This window comes from Eucyclogobius newberryi, unplaced genomic scaffold (genome assembly GCF_026437365.1).
Source record: "Eucyclogobius newberryi isolate DKJ021-1_F unplaced genomic scaffold, fEucNew1.0.hap1 SCAF_10, whole genome shotgun sequence".
NCBI lineage: Eukaryota > Metazoa > Chordata > Actinopteri > Gobiiformes > Gobiidae > Eucyclogobius > Eucyclogobius newberryi.
The window spans coordinates 4,454,793-4,475,466 of record NW_027315724.1 but is presented as its reverse complement, the minus strand read 5'-3'; the positions used below and the strand labels follow the sequence as shown (position 1 = coordinate 4,475,466).

At 52.3% G+C, this 20,674-nt stretch overlaps 1 protein-coding gene across 1 annotated transcript; it reads right to left on the bottom strand.

Moving 5' to 3' along the window:
• Positions 1 to 1,629: 1,629 nt before the first annotated feature.
• Positions 1,630 to 20,639, bottom strand: ech1 (enoyl CoA hydratase 1, peroxisomal). Its single transcript, XM_072460016.1, has 10 exons — positions 20,394 to 20,639; positions 17,317 to 17,446; positions 16,119 to 16,207; positions 15,603 to 15,727; positions 10,624 to 10,672; positions 10,125 to 10,189; positions 7,373 to 7,443; positions 7,107 to 7,178; positions 6,581 to 6,731; positions 1,630 to 1,866 (listed from the first exon to the last, which is right to left on the bottom strand). The coding sequence occupies exons 1-10, from the start codon at positions 20,428 to 20,430 to the stop codon at positions 1,762 to 1,764; spliced, it is 894 nt and encodes a 297-aa protein (XP_072316117.1). The 5' UTR covers positions 20,431 to 20,639; the 3' UTR covers positions 1,630 to 1,761.
• Positions 20,640 to 20,674: the final 35 nt, after the last annotated feature.

The following is a 20,674-nucleotide window of genomic DNA, read 5'->3' as shown; positions in this document are numbered from 1 at the left end:
TAGCGCGGGACCGTGTAGCGCGGGACCGTGTAGCGCGGGACCGTGTAACGCGGGACCGTGTAGCGCGGGACCGTGTAGCACGGGACCGTGTAACACGGGACCGTGTAACACGGGACCGTGTAGCACGGGACCGTGTAACACGGGACCGTGTAGCACGGGACCATGTAGCACGGGACCATGTAGCACGGGACCATGTAACACGGGACCATGTAGCACGGGACCATGTAGCACGGGACCATGTAACACGGGACCATGTAGCACGGGACCATGTAGCACGGGACCATGTAGCGCGGGACCATGTAGCGCGGGACCATGTAGCGCGGGACCATGTAACGCGGGACCATGTAGCGCGGGACCATGTAGCGCGGGACCATGTAGCGCGGGACCATGTAACGCGGGACCATGTAGCGCGGGACCATGTAGCGCGGGACCATGTAACGCGGGACCATGTAACGCGGGACCATGTAGCGCGGGACCATGTAGCGCGGGACCATGTAGCGCGGGACCATGTAGCGCGGGACCATGTAACGCGGGACCATGTAACACGGGACCATGTAGCACGGGACCATGTAACACGGGACCATGTAGCACGGGACCATGTAGCACGGGACCATGTAGCACGGGACCGTGTAGCACGGGACCATGTAACACGGGACCGTGTAGCACGGGACCGTGTAGCACGGGACCGTGTAGCGCGGGACCGTGTAGCGCGGGACCGTGTAGCGCGGGACCGTGTAGCGCGGGACCGTGTAACGCGGGACCGTGTAGCGCGGGACCGTGTAGCGCGGGACCGTGTAGCGCGGGACCGTGTAACGCGGGACCGTGTAGCGCGGGACCGTGTAACGCGGGACCGTGTAACACGGGACCGAGTAGCACGGGACCGAGTAGCACGGGACCGTGTAGCACGGGACCGTGTAACACGGGACCATGTAACACGGGACCATGTAGCACGGGACCATGTAACACGGGACCATGTAACACGGGACCATGTAGCACGGGACCATGTAGCACGGGACCATGTAACACGGGACCATGTAACACGGGACCATGTAGCACGGGACCATGTAACACGGGACCATGTAACACGGGACCATGTAGCACGGGACCATGTAACACGGGACCATGTAACACGGGACCATGTAACACGGGACCATGTAGCACGGGACCATGTAGCACGGGACCATGTAACACGGGACCATGTAACACGGGACCATGTAGCACGGGACCATGTAGGACAATGTAGGTTTGGAGTTTGTCCATCGTCTCCATCTAATAACAAATCAGTTGTGACTTTAGTGCAGCTTCAGAAGAGTTAAAGGAGTTTTCTGAATACATTTTGGTTTGAATGTATTTATCAGCGATATTAATATTAGTCTGATATTTGGCACCGTATTTGCTGAGGTTACGTTCCCAGTTTAATCTCAGTGCAAATGTGTCTTTTAAAACAAATTCAAACACAAGTTTTAGGCAAAAAATAATCATTGTTTACACAGTTATGCCACAAATACATTTATATTGGATACAGATACATTTTATATCCCAGACAAAGCTTTACCATATCAATTTAATATATGGTCCTCGTTATGGACTTTTAAATGGTTTTATCGCTCACACAGAGACAAACGGCGATTAAGAAGAAGACAATTTATTTATGACGTTAATACAAAAAACACTGGATGAGTCATTATTGGATGAGTCATTAAAGGAGCGTTGCCGAGCGACGGCCCAGGCACTTTGGTGAGGTCAGAGGTCGTAGAAGGGTCAGAGCTTGGAGAAGGTGATGCTTTCAGGGCCTTTCTTCTCCATGGAGGCCTGGGCAGACTTCATCACGTCCTGAGTCTGCAGCATGCTCATGTTCCACGCCGCCTGAAGGACAGGAGGACAGGGTGAGGACAGGAGCGCAGGGTGAGGAGAGGAGCGCAGGGTGAGGACAGGAGGACAAGGTGAGGACAGGGTGAGGACAGGAGCGCAGGGTGAGGACAGGGTGAGGACAGGAGCGCAGGGTGAGGACAGGAGGACAGGGTGAGGACAGGAGCGCAGGGTGAGGACAGGAGGACAGGGTGAGGACAGGAGCGCAGGTGAGGACAGGAGCGCAGGGTGAAGACAGGGTGAGGACAGGAGCGCAGGTGAGGACAGGAGCGCAGGGTGAAGATAGGAGCACAGGGTGAGGACAGGAGCGCAGGTGAGGACAGGAGCGCAGGTGAGGACAGGAGCGCAGAGTGAGGACAGGAGCACAGGGGACAGGAGCGCAGGGTGAAGACAGGGTGAGGACAGGAGAGCAGGGTGAAGACAGGAGCGCAGGGTGAGGACAGGAGGACAGGGTGAGGACAGGGTGAGGACAGGAGAGCAGGGTGAAGACAGGAGCGCAGGGTGAGGACAGGGTGAGGACAGGAGCGCAGGGTGAGGACAGGAGGACAGGGTGAGGACAGGAGCGCAGGTGAGGACAGGAGCGCAGAGTGAAGACAGGAGCGCAGAGTGAGGACAGGAGCGCAGGGTGAAGACAGGAGCGCAGGGTTAAGACAGGAGCGCAGGGTGAGGACAGGAGCGGAGGTGACGACAGGAGGACAGGGTAAGGACAGGAGGACAGGGTAAGGACAGGAGGACAGGGTAAGGACAGGAGCGCAGGTGAGGACAGGAGCGCAGGTGAGGACAGGAGCGCAGGGTGAAGACAGGAGCGCAGGGTGAGGACAGGAGCACAGGGGACAGGAGCGCAGGTGAGGACAGGAGCGCAGGTGAGGACAGGAGAGCAGGGTGAGGACAGGAGCGCAGGGTGAGGACAGGAGCGCAGGGTGAGGACAGGAGCACAGGGGACAGGAGCGCAGGTGAGGACAGGAGCGCAGGGTGAGGACAGGGTGAGGACAGGAGCGCAGGGTGAAGACAGGAGCGCAGGGTTAAGACAGGAGCGCAGGGTGAGGACAGGAGCGCAGGGTGAGGACAGGAGCGCAGGTAAGGACAGGAGCGCAGGGTGAGGACAGGGTGAGGACAGGAGCATAGGGGACAGGAGTGCAGGGTGAAGACAGGAGCGCAGGGTGAGGACAGGGTGAGGACAGGAGCGCAGGGTGAGGACAGGAGGACAGGGTGAGGACAGGAGCGCAGGTGAGGACAGGAGCGCAGGTGAGGACAGGAGCGCAGTGTGAAGACAGGAGCGCAGGGTGAGGACAGGGTGAGGACAGGAGCGCAGAGTGAGGACAGGAGCGCAGGTGAGGACAGGAGGACAGGGTGAGGACAGGAGCGGAGGTGAGGACAGGAGCGCAGGGTGAAGACAGGGTGAGGACAGGAGCGCAGAGTGAGGACAGGAGCGCAGGGTGAGGACAGGAGCGCAGGTGAGGACAGGAGGACAGGGTGAGGACAGGAGCGGAGGTGAGGACAGGAGCGCAGGGTGAGGACAGGGTGAGGACAGGAGCGCAGAGTGAGGACAGGAGCGCAGGGTGAGGACAGGAGCGCAGGGTGAGGACAGGAGCGCAGGTGAGGACAGGAGCGCAGGGTGAGGACAGGAGCACAGGGGACAGGAGCGCAGGGTGAAGACAGGGTGAGGACAGGAGAGCAGGGTGAAGACAGGAGCGCAGGGTGAGGACAGGAGGACAGGGTGAGGACAGGAGCGCAGGGTGAGGACAGGAGGACAGGGTGAGGACAGGAGCGCAGGGTGAGGACAGGAGGACAGGGTAAGGACAGGAGCGCAGGGTGAGGACAGGAGCGCAGGGTAAGGACAGGAGCGCAGGGTGAGGACAGGAGCGCAGGTCAGGACAGGAGCGCAGGTGAGGACAGGAGCGCAGGTGAGGACAGGGTGAGGGCAGGAGCGCAGAGTGAGGACAGGAGCGCAGGGTGAGGACAGGGTGAGGACAGGAGGACAGGGTGAGGACAGGAGCGCAGGGTGAAGACAGGAGCGCAGGGTTAAGACAGGAGCACAGGGTGAGGACAGGGTGAGGACAGGAGCGCAGGTGAGGACAGGAGCGCAGAGTGAGGACAGGGTGAGGACAGGAGCGCAGGGTGAGGACAGGAGCGCAGGGTGAGGACAGGAGCGCAGGTGAGGACAGGAGCGCAGAGTGAGGACAGGAGCGCAGGGTGAGGACAGGGTGAGGACAGGAGCGCAGGTGAGGACAGGAGCGCAGGTGAGGACAGGAGCGCAGGTGAGGACAGGAGCGCAGAGTGAGGACAGGAGCGCAGGGTGAGGACAGGAGCGCAGGGTGAGGACAGGGTGAGGACAGGAGCGCAGGTGAGGACAGGAGTGCAGGGTGAGGACAGGAGTGCAAAGTGAAGACAGGAGCGCAGGGTGAGGACAGGGTGAGGACAGGAGCGCAGGTGAGGACAGGAGTGCAGGGTGAGGACAGGAGTGCAGAGTGAAGACAGGAGCACAGGGGACAGGAGCGCAGGTGAGGACAGGAGCGCAGGGTGAGGACAGGAGCGCAGAGTGAGGACAGGAGCACAGGGGACAGGAGCGCAGGGTGACGACAGGATGAGGACAGGAGCGCAGGTTGAGGACAGGAGGACAGGGTGAGGACAGGAGCGCAGGGTGAGGACAGGAGGACAGGGTGAGGACAGGAGCGCAAGTGAGGACAGGAGCGCAGGGTGAAGACAGGAGCGCAGGGTGAGGACAGGGTGAGGACAGGAGCGCAGAGTGAGGACAGGAGCGCAGGTGAGGACAGGAGCGCAGGTGAGGACAGGAGGACAGGGTGAGGACAGGAGCACAGGGGACAGGAGCGCAGGGTGAAGACAGGAGCACAGGGGACAGGAGCGCAGGGTGAAGACAGGGTGAGGACAGGAGAGCAGGGTGAGGACAGGAGGACAGGGTGAGGACAGGGTGAGGACAGGGTGAGGACAGGAGAGCAGGGTGAAGACAGGAGCACAGGGTGAGGACAGGGTGAGGACAGGAGCGCAGGGTGAGGACAGGAGGACAGGGTGAGGACAGGAGCGCAGGGTGAGAACAGGAGCGCAGGTGAGGACAGGAGCGCAGAGTGAAGACAGGAGCGCAGAGTGAGGACAGGAGCGCAGGGTGAGGACAGGGTGAGGACAGGAGCGCAGAGTGAGGACAGGAGCGCAGGGTGAAGACAGGAGCGCAGGGTTAAGACAGGAGCGCAGGGTGAGGACAGGAGCGCAGGGTGAGGACAGGAGCGCAGGTAAGGACTGGAGCACAGGGTGAGGACAGGGTGAGGACAGGAGGACAGGGTGAGGACAGGAGCATAGGGGACAGGAGTGCAGGGTGAAGACAGGAGCGCAGGGTAAGGACAGGGTGAGGACAGGAGCGCAGAGTGAGGACAGGAGTGCAGGTGAGGACAGGAGGACAGGGTGAGGACAGGAGCGCAGGTGGGGACAGGAGCGCAGGGTGAAGACAGGAGCGCAGGGTGAGGACAGGAGCGCAGGGTGAGGACAGGAGCGCAGGTGAGGACAGGAGCGCAGGGTGAGGACAGGAGCACAGGGGACAGGAGCACAGGGTGAGGACAGGGTGAGGACAGGAGCGCAGGTGAGGACAGGAGCGCAGAGTGAGGACAGGAGCGCAGGGTGAAGACAGGAGCGCAGGGTGAGGACAAGAGCGCAGGGTGAGGACAGGAGCGCAGGGTGAGGACAGGGTGAGGACAGGAGCGCAGGTGAGGACAGGAGCGCAGGGTGAGGACAGGAGCGCAGGTGAGGACAGGAGCGCAGGGTGAGGACAGGAGCGCAGGGTGAGGACAGGAGCACAGGGGACAGGAGCGCAGGTGAGGACAGGAGCGCAGAGTGAGGACAGGAGCGCAGAGTGAGGACAGGAGCGCAGGGTGAGGACAGGAGCGCAGGGTGAAGACAGGAGCGCAGGTGAGGACAGGAGCGCAGGGTGAGGACAGGAGCGCAGGGTGAGGACAGGGTGAGGACAGGAGCGCAGGTGAGGACAGGAGCGCAGGGTGAGGACAGGAGCGCAGGTGAGGACAGGAGTGCAGGGTGAGGACAGGAGCGCAGAGTGAAGACAGGAGCGCAGGGTGAGGACAGGAGCACAGGGGACAGGAGCGCAGGTGAGGACAGGAGCGCAGAGTGAGGACAGGAGCGCAGAGTGAGGACAGGAGCACAGGGGACAGGAGCGCAGGGTGAAGACAGGATGAGGACAGGAGAGCAGGGTGAAGACAGGAGCGCAGGGTGAGGACAGGGTGAGGACAGGAGCGCAGGTTGAGGACAGGAGGACAGGGTGAGGACAGGAGGACAGGGTGAGGACAGGAGCGCAGGGTGAGGACAGGGTGAGGACAGGAGCGCAAGTGAGGACAGGAGCGCAGGGTGAAGACAGGAGCGCAGGGTGAGGACAGGAGCGCAGAGTGAGGACAGGAGCGCAGGAGGACAGGGTGAGGACAGGAGAGCAGGGTGAAGACAGGAGACCAGGGTGAAGACAGGAGAGCAGGGTGAAGACAGGAGCGCAGGGTGAGGACAGGAGCGCAGGGTGAGGACAGGAGCGCAGGGTGAGGACAGGAGGACAGGGTGAGGACAGGAGCGCAGGGGACAGGAGCGCAGGGTGAGGACAGGAGCACAGAGTGAGGACAGATGCAGCTGTTTATGGGGCATCACCATGGTGGACAGAGACAGAGACAGACAGAGACAGAGAGAGACAGAGACAGAGGGACTGTACCATGTAGCTGAGGCCCTCCTGGACGCTGTGGTCACGAGAGAACACCAGGTTGACCTTGGTCCCCTGAACGGCCACAGGGCTCCGAGACGCGATCTGTCCCGCCATCTCCAGAGCCGCCGCCATCATCGCCTCTTTGTCCACGAATACACGGCTGCAGAGGACACAAGAGGACATGAGAGGAGAGGACAGGAGAGGACACGAGAGGAGAGGACATGAGAGGACACGAGAGGACAGGAGAGGAGACAAGAGGACAGGACAGGAGACAAGAGGACACACACTTACATTCTAGTAGGGTGGAATAGGGCAGAACAATATTGGAAATGATTGCGATTAATCTGTTCAGTTCTGTAATATTAATATAATTGCAATATTTGAATATCAGTTTTGTTATTTCACATTAAAGCGTCGCATTAAAAAGTGCCCAATTCATCCAGGCCAAAAATGGATTCTTCCATTTCTCACACGAGGGACAGATCCACGTGACTGTGGCGTGTTTGGATTATGAAACGAACAGAAGCGTCCACACCTGACCAGTCCACAGCCAAGGGCCTCGTCCGCGTACATCTTCCGGGCAGTGAGGGCCAGTTCATTCACCAAACTGCACAGACAGAGCAGTGTTACAGCGCCGGGCCCCAGAGCGCAGGGGCCCCAGAGCGCAGGGACTTCAGAATGTATGTCCAATTCCAGTAATGCAATGCCAGAAGTCACACATCCAGAAAATAGACTGGATCTGCTGCTCACAAAGTCCGTTTTTGGGACTAAAGGACATTTAAATGTGAAGTGTGTCTTCACCTGCGGCTGCCGATGACTTTAGGAAGTCGCTGGAGAGTTCCTACGTCAGCTGCCAGTCCAATGTCCACCTCCTGAGGAACCAAACACCCATCAGCACCTGCTACACCCTCCTGCCCCCCTCACCTGCTCCGCCCTCCTCCTCACATCACCTGCTCCGCCCCCCTCCTCACATCACCTGCTCCGCCCTCCTCCTCACATCACCTGCTCCGCCCCCCTCCTCACATCACCTGCTTCGCCCTCCTCCTCACATCACCTGCTCCACCCTCCTCCTCACATCACCTGCTCCGCCCTCCTCCACCCTCCTCCTCACATCACCTGCTCCGCCCCCCTCCTCACATCACCTGCTTCGCCCTCCTCCTCACATCACCTGCTCCACCCTCCTCCTCACATCACCTGCTCCGCCCTCCTCCACCCTCCTCCTCACATCACCTGCTCCGCCCTCCTCCTCACATCACCTGCTCCGCCCTCCTCCACCCTCCTCCTATCACCTGCTCCGCCCTCCTCCACCCTCCTCCTATCACCTGCTCCGCCCTCCTCCACCCTCCTCCTATCACCTGCTCCGCCCTCCTCCTCACATCACCTGCTCCACCCTCCTCCTCACATCACCTGCTCCGCCCTCCTCCACCCTCCTCCTCACATCACCTGCTCCGCCCTCCTCCTCACATCACCTGCTCCGCCCTCCTCCACCCTCCTCCTATCACCTGCTCCGCCCTCCTCCACCCTCCTCCTATCACCTGCTCCGCCCTCCTCCACCCTCCTCCTATCACCTGCTCCGCCCTCCTCCACCCTCCTCCTATCACCTGCTCCGCCCTCCTCCACCCTCCTCACATCACCTGCTCCGCCCTCCTCCACCCTCCTCACATCACCTGCTCCGCCCTCCTCCTCACATCACCTGCTCCGCCCTCCTCCACCCTCCTCCTCCGCCCTCCTCCACCCTCCTCCTATCACCTGCTCCGCCCTCCTCCACCCTCCTCCTATCACCTGCGCCGCCCTCCTCCACCCTCCTCACACCACCTGCTCCACCCTCCTCACATCACCTGCTCCGCCCTCCTCCTCACATCACCTGCTCCGCCCTCCTCCACCCTCCTCCTATCACCTGCTCCAACCTCCTCCACCCTCCTCACACCACCTGCTCCACCCTCCTCCTCACACCATCTGCTCCACCCTCCTCCTCACACCACCTGCTCCACCCTCCTCCTCACATCACCTGCTCCGCCCTCCTCCACCCTCCTCCTCACATCACCTGCTCCGCCCTCCTCCTCACATCACCTGCTCCGCCCTCCTCCACCCTCCTCCTATCACCTGCTCCGCCCTCCTCCACCCTCCTCACATCACCTGCTCCGCCCTCCTCCACCCTCCTCACACCACCTGCTCCACCCTCCTCACATCACCTGCTCCACCCTCCTCCACCCTCCTCACACCACCTGCTCCACCCTCCTCCTCACACCATCTGCTCCACCCTCCTCCTCACACCACCTGCTCCACCCTCCTCCTCACATCACCTGCTCCGCCCTCCTCCACCCTCCTCCTCACATCACCTGCTCCGCCCTCCTCCTCACATCACCTGCTCCGCCCTCCTCCACCCTCCTCCTATCACCTGCTCCACCCTCCTCCACCCTCCTCACACCACCTGCTCCACCCTCCTCCTCACACCACCTGCTCCACCCTCCTCCTCACACCATCTGCTCCACCCTCCTCCTCACACCACCTGCTCCGCCCTCCTCCTCACATCACCTGCTCCGCCCTCCTCCACCCTCCTCCTCACATCACCTGCTCCGCCCTCCTCCTCACATCACCTGCTCCGCCCTCCTCCACCCTCCTCCTATCACCTGCTCCGCCCTCCTCCACCCTCCTCCTATCACCTGCTCCGCCCTCCTCCACCCTCCTCCTATCACCTGCTCCGCCCTCCTCCACCCTCCTCCTATCACCTGCTCCGCCCTCCTCCACCCTCCTCCTATCACCTGCTCCGCCCTCCTCCACCCTCCTCACATCACCTGCTCCGCCCTCCTCCACCCTCCTCACATCACCTGCTCCACCCTCCTCCTCACATCACCTGCTCCGCCCTCCTCCACCCTCCTCCTCCGCCCTCCTCCACCCTCCTCCTATCACCTGCTCCGCCCTCCTCCACCCTCCTCCTATCACCTGCGCCGCCCTCCTCCACCCTCCTCACACCACCTGCTCCGCCCTCCTCACATCACCTGCTCCACCCTCCTCCACCCTCCTCACACCACCTGCTCCACCCTCCTCCTCACACCATCTGCTCCACCCTCCTCCTCACACCACCTGCTCCACCCTCCTCCTCACATCACCTGCTCCGCCCTCCTCCTCACATCACCTGCTCCGCCCTCCTCCACCCTCCTCCTATCACCTGCTCCACCCTCCTCCTCACACCACCTGCTCCACCCTCCTCCTCACACCACCTGCTCCACCCTCCTCACACCACCTGCTCCACCCTCCTCACATCACCTGCTCCACCCTCCTCCTCACACCACCTGCTCCACCCTCCTCACATCACCTGCTCCACCCTCCTCCTCACACCACCTGCTCCACCCTCCTCACATCACCTGCTCCACCCTCCTCCTCACACCACCTGCTCCACCCTCCTCACATCACCTGCTCCACCCTCCTCCTCACACCACCTGCTCCACCCTCCTCACATCACCTGCTCCACCCTCCTCCTCACACCACCTGCTCCACCCTCCTCACATCACCTGCTCCACCCTCACACGGTGGGAGGGCATCAGAGTCTTACCTTCACCTGGAACCATGCGTCCTGAGTGCAGAGGCGGATGTCACAGGCTGTGATCAGGTCCACACCTGGAACACACTCACTTTGCTCACGGATGTGTCACATGTCTCTCCCTCATCGCAGCACCATTCATGCATTCTTATTATGTAAGAACGCCTTGTGCATGACATTATCATGATTTTAATGTTTCCAACAACTCTCATTTGGGTCATAACTGTTATGTATAATATGCTGCAGTTTATGGCTCTACAAACATGTTCTGAAATACATACAAATATGAACAAAAACACATAATTATATGTAGCATTAGCATTAGCATTCTATACAAAACTCTTTCCAGCAGAAATGACCTCAAGAACACGTTTTATTGCACTTGTAGCACATTGTATCTTTAACACAAAGACACTCTTTATGAACAAAGAGCTACAGATAATAACATCCAAATGGCTTTGCTTTGATGTGAAATATGAATATAATACATATATCATATATAATGACGTACCTCCTCCCACACATGCTCCGTGCACAGCTACAATGACTGGTTTAGGACACTGTAAGAAACACAAAAGGGAGGATGATACAGAGGCTGGGCATTCTCTCTTTATTAGATTAGGATCATCTTTATTCAATGCAAAATATTACAAATTATTAACAATAATTTGGCGTTGTACGGATACGGTCTTTAAAGGTGCTAAATCAACTTAAATGAGCTTTTCACCTCGTTACACACTGTTTCCTCATCATGTGTGAGTAATCCTGCAAAGTCCTGTTTTCATCCACCCCCCGTCTCCTCCCACATTCCCGTCTCCTCTCCTCCCACATTCCCGTCTCCCCCCACATTCCCGTCTCCTCTCCTCCCACATTCCCGTCTCCTCTCCTCCCACATTCCCGTCTCCACCCACATTCCCGTCTCCTCCCACATTCCCGTCTCCTCCCACATTCCCGTCTCCTCCCACATTCCCGTCTCCCCCCACATTCCCGTCTCCTCTCCCCCCACATTCCCGTCTCCTCTCCTCCCACATTCCCGTCTCCTCTCCTCCCACATTCCCGTCTCCACCCACATTCCCGTCTCCTCCCACATTCCCGTCTCCTCCCACATTCCCGTCTCCTCCCACATTCCCGTCTCCTCCCACATTCCCGTCTCCACCCACATTCCCGTCTCCACCCACATTCCCGTCTCCTCCCACATTCCCGTCTCCTCTCCTCCCACATTCCCGTCTCCCCCCACATTCCCGTCTCCTCTCCTCCCACATTCCCGTCTCCTCTCCTCCCACATTCCCGTCTCCTCCCACATTCCCGTCTCCTCCCACATTCCCGTCTCCTCCCACATTCCCGTCTCCACCCACATTCCCGTCTCCTCCCACATTCCCGTCTCCTCTCCTCCCACATTCCCGTCTCCTCCCACATTCCCGTCTCCTCCCACATTCCCGTCTCCTCCCACATTCCCGTCTCCTCTCCTCCCACATTCCCGTCTCCTCCCACATTCCCGTCTCCACCCACATTCCCGTCTCCTCCCACATTCCCGTCTCCTCTCCTCCCACATTCCCGTCTCCCCCCACATTCCCGTCTCCTCTCCTCCCACATTCCCGTCTCCTCTCCTCCCACATTCCCTTCTCCTCCCACATTCCCGTCTCCTCTCCTCCCACATTCCCGTCTCCCCCCACATTCCCGTCTCCTCTCCTCCCACATTCCCGTCTCCTCTCCTCCCACATTCCCGTCTCCTCCCACATTCCCGTCTCCTCCCACATTCCTGTCCTTACAATCAGGATTGAGAAATCACTTGTTAAAAATGTGACATGTAAATGAGGGTTCACTGCTCGTTAGTGTCATTATGAAAGACTCATCAGTTTTTCATCAACTTCTGTTAAAGTTCTTGAAAAAGAAAATATGACACTTTCTATAGTTATTGGCCTTTGAACTTGCTCGAGTACCTTTAGTTTGGCATCTCATGATTTAGAACTAAAAAGGTTTAAAGAACAAACAGACTTCCAATGTCTGTGGCTCCTCCCACCTGAGCTACAGGCTCCACCTGTTGGCAGCAAAGAGAATGACATATTTGAGACAAAGGCTTATTACTGAGCATCGTTAATGATATTTACTCTATTCGTGTTTGCCTCTGTGTGATTGGCTGTTCCTCTGTAGAAAGAAGAGGTAGATATTTGAATGTTTGATCTATGTTTTGATAACAGAATAATAATGAGCCAAAGCACATATATGTTACTATTAACTCTTCCAAAGAATCGTGCAAGTTTAATTTCCTCCCTCCGTATGGTTGGTCGTGTCTGTCGGTCGAATCCACTGGATTGATCCGTCTACATTAGAGGTCACCTGAGGTCAGATGGTTCTGTGGAGCAGAACAACACAAGACCCGGGCGAGCCGTGCTACACCTAAACTATGTCCAACAAACGTTTCACAACAAAGAAGAAATACAGTATATTAGTATAACTACAGTATATTAGTATAACTACAGTATATTAGTATAACTACAGTCAGTATATTAGTATAACTACAGTCAGTATATTAGTATAACTACAGTATATTAGTATAACTACAGTATATTAGTATAACTACAGTCAGTATATTAGTATAACCACAGTATATTAGTATAACTACAGTCAGTATATTAGTATAACCACAGTATATTAGTATAACTACAGTCAGTATATTAGTATAACTACAGTATATTAGTATAACTACAGTCAGTATATTAGTATAACTACAGTCAGTATATTAGTATAACCACAGTATATTAGTATAACTACAGTCAGTATATTAGTATAACTACAGTATATTAGTATAACTACAGTCAGTATATTAGTATAACTACAGTATATAAGATAAGATATTCCTTTATTGCCCCACATGGGGAAATTTCAGTATAACTACAGTATATTAGTATAACTACAGTATATTAGTATAACTACAGTATATTAGTATACCTACAGTATATTAGTATACCTACAGTATATGACCTGCCATGACCCAAGAGCTGAAATAACAGCTACTGAAATTCAAAGTGAAATCAAAAGACTAAAAACAATAGATCTCTGGAGAGCGATGGGTTCACCTCAGAGTGTTATAAAGCTCTAAAGACACACCTCAGAGTGTTATAAAGCTCTAAAGACACACCTCAGAGTGTTATAAAGCTCTAAAGACACACCTCAGAGTGTTATAAAGCTCTAAAGACACACCTCAGAGTGTATAAAGCTCTAAAGACACATCTCAGAGTGTTATAAAGCTCTAAAGACACACCTCAGAGTGTATAAAGCTCTAAAGACACATCTCAGAGTGTTATAAAGCTCTAAAGACACACCTCAGAGTGTATAAAGCTCTAAAGACACATCTCAGAGTGTATAAAGCTCTAAGGATACATCTCAGAGTGTTAAAGCTCTAAAGACACACCTCAGAGTGTATAAAGCTCTAAAGACACACCTCAGAGTCTATAAAGCTCTAAAGACACACCTCAGAGTGTTATAAAGCTCTAAAGACACATCTCAGAGTGTTATAAAGCTCTAAAGACACATTTAAGCTCAGATCAGTTGGAAGGACGCCATCAGATCTGTAATATCTAAAGACGGGAAGGATCGACTTGACTGTGCCTCACACAGACTAATCTGAATTCTGAATGTGGACTATCGTATTGTTCCAAAAGAATGAAACAAATATTCCCAAATGTAATTGACAAAGATCAGACAGGATTTATTAACAAACGACAAACCCAAGACAACATAAGACGATCTTAACACATAATGAAGCGACATCAAGAATCAAAATGAATGCTCACGTGACAGAATAAACACCTCTAAACATGCATCAGATTTTTTAGCTACATCATCAAAATGTGACATTTTGAACACCCGAGCCGATATTGCAGGCTGAGTAGGTCATGTACCTACGACGACAGTGCGGCTGCTGCACATCTGCAGGAAGCACCATCTACATCATGTTCACTTTAAATAACAAGAGGCTTTTTTAAGCAGCCGAAATCTCTGTCTGGAATGTGGGCGAGAGCAGGAGGCTGAAGCCGAGGGGCCGAGGGGCCGAGGGGCCGAGGGGTCAAGGAGCCGAGGAGCCGAGGGGCCGAGGAACAACCTGGAATCAACCTGAACGCTCCAGGAGCCCGAGGACAGAGGCCTCTGACAGCTCAAACATTGTGAATGCTTCACACCACAGACTGACACATGACCAGAGCAAAAACAATGATCTTACAACACGTTTAAGCTCGATCTTGGTCTTGTTATGGTGAAAATGTCTTTTAGCCAAGATCATAGATGAACGATACGTCTGTATTCCACAGCAGCTTTTGGACGTAATGAGGTGATGAAGAGGAGGAGTCCGAGGATGAGGAGGAGTCCGAGGATGAGGAGGAACGGTGCAGAACATTACATTTCTGATCAAAACAGATGGAGCCCAATCAGCCGTCTCCTCACATGTCACACACCACTGCATTTCCCATCATGCATTTAGGCAGCAACACCTTGCAAGAGGCCTTCAGGCGCCTTGTTCTGCTTAAAGAAGCCGAAGAAAACCCATGGCTCGCTTCTATAGTATGATAGTATGATCGAGTCTTAGGTCTAGTCACTGATATTAATGATCAGGTGGAACGTGAAAGCGAAATTATGAGTTTCTGTGGGGCAAAATGTGAAGATAAGTGAAGCAATCATTTAATTTAAAGTTTCAGATGTGTTTTATGCCTGTAAATGTGCTTAACTATATGTAATGAAACTCAACTTGCATTTTTCACAAAGTGTGAATTTCTTCTTGCAATTAAAAATCTGTGCAAGTAATGATTGATAACAGTTCTATTCTTGTATTTGCACAGTTGTGTTTTATAATGTTGAAGGCTCCCTCCACTTACACTTCACGCTCCTTTTCCTTTCCACAGTATATTAAGAAAGCAATTAAAGCAACTAACACCAAACTGACTAAAGAGTATATTTATTTAATTTTAAATAATACTTTGAATAAACGCAACATTTACAGCACATACACAGTTGTTGTTGTCACATGAAGATTTTCTAAACAGGATTCACCAAACTCGTGTGAATGAAGCAAATACATGAAGTAAATTAAGGTTTTTGATAAGGGACACCAGCGTACATGGAGAATGGAGGAAAGGTGGGTGAAGTGTATTGCCTAAGGACACATCGTCAGCATGCACTACTGTGGCACCTGGCATTCCAGCAGTCTCCCATCCCAACCAGGCACATCTCTGCTTAGCTTCTGAGATCTGACGAGATCTGACTTTGGCAAGTTGGTATGGCCAGAATATGGCCATAGTTTGAGCAAAACTGGGCCAGAGTGTATAAACAATATCACTTTTATCCTTTTATAACATTTTCAAGCTAATTTTGAGTAGAATTCCATGACAGGAATATAAACTTGGCAGTGAAATATTCTGTTTGAGGACAAATATTATGCTGAATTGACTTTTTTGTGCCTTTTTTGACCATGCATTTTTCCCTGTTTCCTCCGCTCACCTTCTCGATGACAGAGAAGGTCTCCTGGTATTTGGAGATGATTTTACGCATGTTCCAGGCGATCCGGGCGGAGTCGTCACCTTCGGGCTGGAGCACATCACTGGCCATATCCATCAGGTCGATGCCTGAACACAAGTCAAAGTTCACATCGAACATCTAATAACGAAAAGTATTGAAGTTTTAAAATGCATTTTTAGAGGAAAATGAACTGTTTAAGCGTCGAAAGTAGTGCTTATTTTTGTTCAACAGAAACAACTGAATTAACGTCTTTTTGTAGCCGTTAATATTTTTCATATAGTTTTGTTTGCTCATTGTTGGCTTGGGTTGTTGTTGGTTATAAAAGAACATTTTATTTTTATTGTTAAAATAGTGGAATAGGAAACATAGATACCTGCTCTCAAATATAATGACATAAAGGTAAACAGTACTTAAGAACAGTACCATTCACCACGGTACAAACCAGACAATTCAACTGGGCATGAAATCCAACATGAGCATCAGCGTCTTGACACTCACCGGCTGTGAAGAGCTTCCCTGCTCCGGACACCAGCACCACTCTGCAGTCCGGGTCATCCTCGATCTGACTGAAGCAGCTCACCATCTCACTGCAAACACGGGCAAAACGCATGACCTTTTACTATTTGTCTACGGCAATATTCCCTCTAAAATGCTCAGGAATCAGAATGTTAAGAATTCCAACGTGGAAGAGAAAAGAGGATGTATGAACCACCAAGTGTGGCATAGTTATATTCTGAGGTTAATCCCCGTTTCTCCACTGAGATCACATTGACATGAATATTTGTTTGTACATCAACGAGCCTGAACAGCATGAACCTGTGCGCCCAGCAGGACCCGCGCGACAGCAGGACCCGACCCGCGCGACAGCAGGACCCGCGCGACAGCAGGACCCGCGCGACAGCAGGACCCGCGCGACAGCAGGACCCGCGCGACAGCAGGACCCGCGCGACAGCAGGACCCGCGCGACAGACAGAGAGAGAGAGAGAGAGACACAGAGAGAGACAGAGAGAGTGAGACACAGAGAGTGAGAGACAGAGACAGAGACAGAGACAGAGAGAGACAGAGAGTGAGACACAGAGACAGAGACAGAGACAGAGACAGAGAGAGAGAACATTCTAAAGGTCTCTATTTATTGTGTGTGAGTTGTAAAGTTCAGAGTGAAGGTAACGTCTCATGTGAGCTGAGCTGAATACTTGAGTGTTTCATTCAGTCCATCACCAGTGAAGATACTCATGTCACATTCAAGTGGCTCAACTGCCTTTCCTCTCATGCAGTTACAGCACATGGCAACACTTTGTCTTTACACCAGGTTCACATTACAACAAAACATATGAATCTTCTGTTTTATTCCAACAAATGCCTTTTTTAAGTTCAGTAAAGTCATTAATAATAATTGAATTAACTCACATTTATAATATGTCCTAACAGTTGCTTTACTTTTTAAAGTTCAATCATTCGAGCACAAACTCTATGGTAAAGTGGCAAGTCAATTCCATTCTAGAATTTAGACCATTTTGTTTTTAAATTTGAAGGGGCCAAATTCCCTCCAAGTCTGAAAATATGTATGAAAAAAAGACCTAGCGTTAAATCACAAAAGCTTCACCATAAGTAACTGCTCTGGTGCCAATGTGGAAACAGAACCGTTCTTATTAATAAAGCTTTTATGAAAGCCTTGGATCATGTGTGAGTGTCTTGCCTCCAGAAGGCGCGGTTCATGGCGTTGCGTTTGTCCGGCCGGTTCAGCTCCACGTGGGTGGTGCAGGTGGAGGGTCGGCTGAGCAGCAGAGAGCTGTAGGAGGACATGGCTCTGACCGCACAGCACCTGACTGACACAACACAGAGCTGAAGGTCATTATGACTGACACAACACAGAGCTGAAGGTCATTATGACTGACACAACACAGAGCTGAAGGTCATTATGACTGACACAACACAGAGCTGAAGGTCATTATGACTGACACACAGAGCTGAAGGTCATTATGACTGACACAACACAGAGCTGAAGGTCATTATGACTGACACACAGAGCTGAAGGTCATTATGACTGACACACAGAGCTGAAGGTCATTATGACTGACACAACACAGAGCTGAAGGTCATTATGACTGACACAACACAGAGCTGAAGGTCATTATGACTGACACAACACAGAGCTGAAGGTCATTATGACTGACACAACACAGAGCTGAAGGTCATTATGACTGACACAACACAGAGCTGAAGGTCATTATGACTGACACAACACAGAGCTGAAGGTCATTATGACTGACACAACACAGAGCTGAAGGTCATTATGACTGACACAACACAGAGCTGAAGGTCATTATGACTGACACAACACAGAGCTGAAGGTCATTATGACTGACACAACACAGAGCTGAAGGTCATTATGACTGACACAACACAGAGCTGAAGGTCATTATGACTGACACACAGAGCTGAAGGTCATTATGACTGACACACAGAGCTGAAGGTCATTATGACTGACACAACACAGAGCTGAAGGTCATTATGACTGACACAACACAGAGCTGAAGGTCATTATGACTGACACAACACAGAGCTGAAGGTCATTATGACTGACCACAGAGGACATGCTGAAGGTCATTATGACTGACACACAGAGCTGAAGGTCATTATGACTGACCACAGAGGACATGCTGAAGGTCATTATGACTGACACAACACAGAGCTGAAGGTCATTATGACTGACCACAGAGCACATGCTGAAGGTCATTATGACTGACACACAGAGCTGAAGGTCATTATGACTGACCTCAGAGCACATGCTGAAGGTCATTATGACTGACACAACACAGAGCTGAAGGTCATTATGACTGACCACAGAGCACATGCTGAAGGTCATTATGACTGACAACACAGAGCTGAAGGTCATTATGACTGACACAACACAGAGCTGAAGGTCATTATGACTGACCACAGAGCACATGCTGAAGGTCATTATGACTGACACAACACAGAGCTGAAGGTCATTATGACTGACCACAGAGCACATGCTGAAGGTCATTATGACTGACCACAGAGGTCAGATCAACAGCAGCTTTTGGAATCTACTGTCGTGTGAAAATTATTATATTTTTGACGTGATGATCATTAAATGGTAACATAGCCATGTGGGCCATTAGCAGTCTGACCGGGGCACGGTGAGCCACTGTTTTCAAATCTGAATAGAATAAAATAGTCATTAGGGTAACAAAGGGGCTGAAAATTCCCAAAAGATTTCCATGTGAATTTTAGCTCAGGATTTTTAAGAATAGTTAAAATACTTTTTTGCTAAATGTCAGTCACTGAACATGTTTTTGATCATACAAATCCTCAAATCGCCCCAGTAATTAATACAATGTGCCCCGCCCCCTCCCATCAATGAGGTCCCACTGACCATGTGAAAATAATTCTTGTACTTAAATGTTTTTGAAACAAGATTCTCTTTAAAGTTTTGAAGCCGTGTCTCAGTGACTTCAGTCCTCATCCTCTCCCTTTAAGGGCCACTGTGTAACTTGGTTCTGTTGTAATTAGGCCTGAGCGCCACAAGCTGGCGAGAGGCCTATTAGTCTCGTAAGGCCGTGTAAAGCACGGCTGCGAAAGTGCGCACGAAATCGAGCGCGAAGCGCTCGCCCACTTCCAAACACTCACTAACGCACGCCTCGTGCATACTAATTAGTAGTAGGAAAATGGAACATTACCGTTGTAAACGGGCGAAGCCCGTGCAAAAGTGCGCACTAAACGAGCACTTTACATTGAGATCCCCATATAAAGCACTCATTTGCGCTAAGTAGCTCACGAATACGTTCCCCATCTCTTGCATGTTCCGTGCATATAAGCGTGTACTAAAAATTAACGAAAGTACCCGTCAGTGACCAGGGACCCACACCATGAGGTAGGAAAGCGCGAGCGCTTTCCGAAAATGTATAGTTTATGATATTTGAAAAATGGGAAACATTGTTTTCGCATCGGAATATTATTCTTTCTTTCTTCTCGGGACCAACCCCCCTATTTTTCACCCAGTGAACATTGACGAAAAGTCACAAAAATGTTCACATCTCTAAAAATCGTGCCTCTCTACATTCTGGCTATTTCCCTTTTCTAAAATAAAAAAAATTGGCGCGTCAGCGCCCCCAAATGTACCAAAAATGCATTGAGAGATGGGAAATGACCCAAAAAAAATCTGATCGTAGAATCATGAAATTTGGCGCAGAGGTCGATGGTGACAAGAGAAGTAAAAAATATTATTACGGCAACGCCGTCCGCCCAACCAAATGTCGGCCATATTGCTTCAAAAATGGCTAAGCATGACTTCGGAGTTTTTCCAAACGTCGTACTTTTACGAACTCCTCCCAGGGCGTTGGCCCTAAAAAGCTGAAATTTGGTGAAAATGCTACTGAGGAGTGGGACATCAAAAGTTATTCAAATTACATTGACCCTGTCACGGTCTCTGTGCGGCGAAGCCGCAAACTTTAGCTAGAATTTCAGAAATCTTCCAAATTTTACATTTCTGCCGTTTGCGCAGATAAAGTCCGAATTGCGTCAAATTAGAATCAGTTGTTAAACTCTTTGCCCTAAACCTACTTGAAGTGAAATAAATTAATTTGGCGCCACAGCGCCCCCTACAGATTTTATATGGAGGTTAAATGTTTAGTTTTGCGAAATTATCTGAAATTTGACACAAAACTCAATTTTAGCATCTGTCCTTCTTCAGCTGCTGAACAAATCTTTTGAAGCATTAGCAGTGTGTGTCGGACGTGTGGATCTGACCTGTATTGAGAGCAGTCCGGGCCCCCGGGAGCCACATGAGCGCAGTGAGCGGACCGGGGCTGAGGCAGAGGGCAGTGGGTGAGAGTTTGTTCCTGCTCCGCGTCTGTTCCGCGCCTGTCACGCCACCAAAATCCCTTAGAAATCACCTTCTAAATGGATTGTGCGCGTGCTTAAGGTTCAGAAAGCTGAAACAGAGTGAGCAGAGGCAAAGAGCGTGTCTGAAACACAGAGAGTTAGCCTTCTGAGCTAATGAGCTAACTGTGCTTTTCATAACACAGGCT

Bases quoted from the DNA above. Each gene is read 5' to 3' on its own strand.
- ech1 (XM_072460016.1), bottom strand. From the start codon at position 20,430: ATGTGGCTCCCGGGGGCCCGGACTGCTCTCAATACAG. The intron at 17,447-20,393 runs GTCAGATCCACA...GTGTTGTGTCAG, and splicing joins CCGGACTGCTCTCAATACAG to TCAGGTGCTGTGCGGTCAGA. The intron at 7,444-10,124 runs GTAAGACTCTGA...TTGGTTCCTCAG, and splicing joins ACGCATGGTTCCAGGTGAAG to GAGGTGGACATTGGACTGGC.